This window comes from Harmonia axyridis, chromosome 7 (genome assembly GCF_914767665.1).
Source record: "Harmonia axyridis chromosome 7, icHarAxyr1.1, whole genome shotgun sequence".
Classification (NCBI taxonomy): domain Eukaryota; kingdom Metazoa; phylum Arthropoda; class Insecta; order Coleoptera; family Coccinellidae; genus Harmonia; species Harmonia axyridis.
In genome coordinates this window covers 19,607,869-19,614,208 of record NC_059507.1, presented here as the reverse complement: position 1 = coordinate 19,614,208, position 6,340 = coordinate 19,607,869, and the positions used below count along the sequence as shown (strand labels likewise).

The window sequence follows — 6,340 nt, the reverse complement described above, 5'->3', positions numbered from 1 at the left end:
CCCATTTTTGATTTTACTTTTCCTCTAATAAAGGTTAAGGTTATTGATTCTCACAGAAGATATTTTGAAAGGTTCACTCAAGTCATTGAAATAAAAAATCAATTGGATTACATTTATACATCGTCTCTTTTTCGCCCTGAATTAGCTAATTTCTACAAACAAACTAAAAAGATATAATGTAGGACTCGTGTATATTAAGAAAGATCATATTAAGAATCGCATAGCCAACTCTAGTAATAAAAGTAAAACGGTATTGCCGATAATAAACGAGATAACTGGTCAAAAAATCATAAACTATCAAATGTATTCAATAGACATTTTCCAGAGCATACCATACACACCTCGGGAAAATCTTCGGCCATGTTAGGTAGGCTGATCCGTCTGTAATTTTCGATCGAAAGAAGAATCACAAAATACCAACATTTGTAGCTGTGGCACTCAGAACAAAGACTAAGGTGCAGATTTTGATGATTCTCATAAAATTGTCGATATCTCAGAAACTAAGACACTTTTACTGAAATCAAATTTGGATATTCTGGTCAGGCATGACCTAAGCTATCAGCATGCGCCGGGTTGACATCGGTTTACAGGACACCCTGTATATAATATACCAAAATTATTTTTCGAAGATTCAAAACACAGATTGAATGGAAAATGATAGAAGGAAATGATTTGAGGTAATATGAGTTTTTGCATTTGTGAATATATGGAAAAATGTGAAAAGCATTAATCATTATTCAGTATATCAATTCACTATTTTGTATTGTAGACACATTTGAAAGTGGTACCAAGTACATCTCAGTACTTGGTCGTGGTGCTACTCTTGTGCCTTGTGAAGAAAATTAACTTTCAAATTTTCCTACAACACGATTAATAATGAATAGGCGAATAATCTTGTCCATTGATTCTCAATTTCCCTCATTGTTCACAAGAAAGCACTGATTTTGATAAAACAATTTCTAAACGTTGTTGAAGCATGTATCTGATTAATAGCCTACTCAATACATATAACATAAGCATTGTCAAAAAATAATACACTGTGTCGCCATTATACCTAATCGTTATAAATTGTAGCATTCCTATTGAAACACCCTATATGTTTTATTATAATGCCAGACTATACAGTGTTTAGCTAAATTATCACTTGCGTAATGCGTTGTCCGATATCTCAACTGAAATCCCATCAAATCCACTCCTGTTATACATAATATCGCTTCAAGAATTCCCAACTCTAACTTTTATCTCGGATGACACGACGTTTACTTCTTATCTCTCTGAGTTTAGTTCTCAAACGATGAGAGTATCGATTATTCAATAACAGTAGTAACAAAAATCCCTCTGTTTTTTCTAGAAACGCAGAATGGACAGAAAATTTATATTCGTAAAGCTAATCTTTCTATTGTGTGTTATTCGCTGCAACCATGGCATGTGTCTAGATGTTCGGGATATAACAGTGTGTGTTGGAAACAAATTCATCCAAGGAATACCAGAAAAAGTAGACACCAACAATACCAAAATCTGTTTCATGCATGGAGAAAACAGTAACATACCGAAGAATGCTTTCATCCTTCTCACAAAAATCCAAAACCTCTATTTGAATTTGACGAACATAATCTCGATATCAGAAGGTGCGTTCAACAGGCTAGGAAACTTGACCGTCTTAGGTCTTCATGGGAACAGAATAACAAAAATAGACCAACCCATCTTTCTTCCTTTAAGAAGACTAGCTACATTGGACCTTTCAGGTAACGACATATCAATTATTCACAACATAAACTTCAGAGGATTGAGAAACTTGCAGACCTTAATACTTGTCCACAACTACATCAGAACAATCACAAAAAACGACTTCCAATCTTTGCCAAAACTGAGATACCTGGATTTGTCCCTGAATTACATTGAATCAATAGACACCAGCACTTTTTCGCCTCTGCAATTTTTGGAAACGCTGAATTTGAATCATAACAAGATATCAAACATTGAGGATGGGGCCTTCAATGGATTGAGGAGACTGAAGAGCTTGAAATTAAGAGGGAACTTATTGCAATGTGTGCCTACTCAAGAATTGAGCCGGTTTCCAGGTTTAGTGATTGATGTTAGGGATAATAGGGCTAGCTGTGATGAGATTCGGAGTGAGATAAATGTTGAGAAGAATGTGACGATTCTATGTGAAGATAAGTAACTCTGATTGGAATGCATTGTGAATGAATTGGAGAGTTCAATGCACTCATTGAAATATTGTGAAGAACATTTATTGTTGTGTTCTTGAAATACAAAAATTGTATAATTTATTATGTCCAAATTAGCCTCAATATTTTTCTGTTCAACATTTGCAGTATTCACCATGATTTTAGTGAATAAATTGAATAGTTCATTGACAGTGATAACTAGTAATAAAAATAACTCGTAACCACTTCTCAAATTATTCCCAATTTATTGAAAAATTCGATATTTACTAAAAATGACAGTGGTCGCCATCTATGAATAAAAAATAGAACTCGCAGTTCGATAGATTCAAATCGGAAGAAGGCATGTGCATTGCAGGTTGTTTCTGTGAGACGCAAGTATTTCTTTATTTCTGCTGCACTCGGATAGATGGCGCCGCGAATAACAAATAAAGTTTTCTGTAACGGCACTAAATATTGAGCTACTTTTTCCTCAATTCACACGTAGGTAGCTCTGTTTATACCAATATTTTCATCAGTTCTTGTTTAACTGGTTTTTATTTTATAATAAAACCTTTGAAAAAAAATTTTGTCCGCATGAAATCTTCACAGATGTCTTTTCGGAATGTAAAATAATTCTATTACACAAATAAATATGAATTTCAGAGAACAACAATGAAAATAGAAACAGAAACCTTCATACATCAGCTTAAATCTTATTAGATAATTTTTTTGTGAGAACCTTGATGTGCCGTGTTTTCTCTGCAATCCAGAGTTTCTCTGGAAAATTATAAGAACTTACTCTGATCGCCTTGCTCACTAACTTGATCCATTTATTCCTAGCTTCTAGCAATAAATTGAGAAATTGAATGAGAAATGTTAACTCTTTCCATCCGAAAAAGTATAGAATATCTATCAAAATTTGAAAAATCAATGAAATTAAAAGTTTTCGAAATGAGAATTATAATTTTTATATAGTATTCTAGGATTTCGACATTCAAGAGCCGCATTTGTCGAAATTCAATGAAAGTCTTATATTTCGACTAAAAATAAACATTTAGTAAATCCGTTCAAAAGGGCAAATATGATTTATTAGAATTACATGATCATTATATTTTCGGCAAGACAAAGTATTCTGAGTCCGTTAGTATGACAATAAAATTTAATCACAAATAATTTGGTCACTAATGCTCACAATGAACAAGCATTGTTGATGGTGATTCAAGGAAGATTTTCATAAACACGCTACTGAACAGTTATTAAACTCATTTTATAGTCTAAACTTCCTCATGTTTGTTCGAGTAGTTGACCCTTTGACTGATTACTGAGCAATTTGTTTGTTCCTGATACCCAATTTAAGCGCAAGAATATATCTCAATTTCCTAATCATCAAACAGTGAAAATGATATATGGCTCAATCAGACTGGGGAAAATAACGCTAACTGCTAGAAGAAGATTGAAATATTCTTCAATTTTTACTAATTAAGTTGAGAGGTTTGAACAAATAAATGATGTGTCAATTTTTTTCTGTCAGAGCTAATTAAAAACTGAAGCAGGGAGTTTGATGACTGTACGGTTTCTATTTATCATGAAACGAATTCATGCAGGAAGATTTCTTTATGAAGTGGTATGATAGTACCTACTCCCATCTATGAATGAATTTGACGCGATTATAAAAATTTCAAGCCATTGCAATGGGCGCCTGGAGCTTTTGATTGACTATTACATAATTTTGTCGGTTAGTAAATATAGATGAAGTTTTATTATTACACAGGGTAAGCACTATTTAGAGGGGAACTACAAGGATCGAAAACCGTTAGAGATACAGAGAGGATTAGATTACGGAAAAGTTGCGTTATTTAGTGTGTTGATGTTAACAGATCCAAAATATTTCCGTCGGTTCGCGAGATATCTCGAAAAAACTGAATATCAAGATTTTCTTTTTTCTGTATAACTCATTTGTTTCAGGAGATAATTTCACGAAATTCGGTTTGTAGCCATTATCCAATATAGAGATTCTAAAGGTGAAGTTTTCTCCAGAAACAAATGAGTTTTACAGAAAAAAAGAAAATCTCGATTTTCAGTTTTTTCGGAACATCTCGAGAACCATTGGAGATATTTTGGATGTGTTAACACCAACACACTCATCTCTCAACGCAACTTTTTTGTAATTTAAGCCTCTCTGTATCTCTAACGGTTTTCGATATCCCTGTAATGGCCCTCTGAATAGCTCCAACCCTGTATATTATTTCATATATAATGTTACAGAATTAAGATTGAAAGTATCAACAAATTTTAAACATGTCCGCGAACAAGAAGGTTGGTACGAGCGACGCTCTTCAAACTGAGTTGCTTAAGTGTGGTTCTTGTAAACAATCATTAAAAGTTGGTTTTAAATGCAATCTCTGTCCCAATGTATATCATCCTAGATGTGGTTCGAGATTGAAATTATGTTGCGGAGAAAATCTATTGACTCCATTCCCAAGTCAAAACAACACCTATTTGGCGAGTGTAACAGGCGAATCTGGGTCTGGAGGTACACAAATTTCTGGTGAGTCTACCTACCAGGATCTTCTTCTGAAAATCATAGAAGAATTAGAAGTCAAAAACTCAATTTTGATTGAGAATTCTTCATTATTGAAAGATAAGATCACTTATCTAGAAAATGAGATATCTAATTTGAAAGAAATAGTAAACATACGAGGCGATAAAATTATCATAGATAACGCGGCAATTCCCACGTATGTTACAAGTAATGTCAGAGAACCTAAAAATGTGGTAGCAAAAGATCGCAAAAAAGAAACTGCCAATAAAACAGAAGTAACTAAACCGATTATCACTTCATCTGAAGAAAATAATGCTCTGCGCACAACAAAAATTCCAGATATTGCTCGTAATAAGGGATACAATTTTGAATCTCATCAAAGTGTGAATGAACCCAAATCGAACACGAATTGGCAGACTGTGACTCGTGGAAAGAAAAAAAAGGATTCTAGACAGGCTTTGGTAGTGGGAAATTTTTCGGGAACATCTGATATCGAAGGGATTGAAAAATATAAATCCCTTCATGTAACGAACTTAAAGCCTGATACTACGCCTGAAAAACTTTTGGCCTTTCTAAAACCAAACTTCGCTGATGTGAAATGTGAAGCCCTAAAATCTAAATATCCAGAGAGTTACGCATCATTCAAAGTACTTATACCAAAGAGTCAATTTGAAAGAGCTCTTGAAGCATCTCGGTGGCCGAAAAATGTGAGCGTCCATCACTTTTTCCAACGCCGAAATCCGCAGCCGACGCAAGCATGAAACGAGATTAAATCTGAAAGAGTTTCCTCAAAGGTTGAGTTGAGTATCATGCAAATAAATATCCAGTGTATCACCAACAAACTGAATAACCTTGAAGTGTTTCTGTCTGAGGAGGAAGCTGATATCATTAGTGTCGCTGAACACTGGTGCAGCTCTGACAACATCGAGCTGATGGTGATTCCAGGCTACCAGCAGGCTGATTTCTTCTGTCGCCACAATAGGATCCATGGCGGTACAGTGTTGTATGTGAAGTGCGACATTCAGGTAAATAATTTGATGGTTTCCAGATATTCGGATGAAATGCATTTCGAAGTATGTGGCGCGAAAGTACTGTATCGGGGTGTGAAAATAGGGATTATCAGTGTTTATAGACCCCCATCAGGAAATTTCGAAAATTTTCTAGGAAAGTTCACTGCTGTTTTGCAATTTTGCTGTGGGTCTGTAGACAACCTAATTGTATGTGGTGATTTCAATGTAGATTTTTTGAAACCTGAATGTAATTTAAGAAAATTATTTTTTGATGTACTTGTCAGCTTTGATTTACATGTGACATCACAGGATGCTACAAGAATATTTACAAATATATTGGGAAGAACATCATCCTCGAAAGTAGATTATATTTTAAGTAATATTGCCTTGAATTATTGTGAGGCAAGAGTAATTGAAGCAAACCTCAGTGATCATAAAGTTCTCTCAGTGGTCTTCAAAATTCCAGAGAAATTTTCAAGCAGTCAACTGTCTAATGAAAAATATGTCAGATCGTTTTCTGAACATAAAATGATGAAATACGTGACAGACCTCTCTGTGGTTTGCTTTGATGAAATTTATAAGAGCGGCGATGTAGACTCGTGTTTTGTGGCATTCTTGAA

General features: G+C 34.4%; 1 protein-coding gene across 1 annotated transcript; it reads left to right on the top strand.

Moving 5' to 3' along the window:
* Positions 1 to 1,426: 1,426 nt before the first annotated feature.
* LOC123685311 (leucine-rich repeat-containing protein 15-like) lies at positions 1,427 to 2,182 on the top strand. Its single transcript, XM_045624968.1, has one exon. It carries the CDS (start codon positions 1,427 to 1,429, stop codon positions 2,180 to 2,182), a length of 756 nt encoding a protein of 251 aa, XP_045480924.1.
* Positions 2,183 to 6,340: the final 4,158 nt, after the last annotated feature.

Bases quoted from the DNA above. Each gene is read 5' to 3' on its own strand.
- LOC123685311 (XM_045624968.1), top strand. From the start codon at position 1,427: ATGTGTCTAGATGTTCGGGATATAACAGTGTGTGTTGGAAACAAATTC.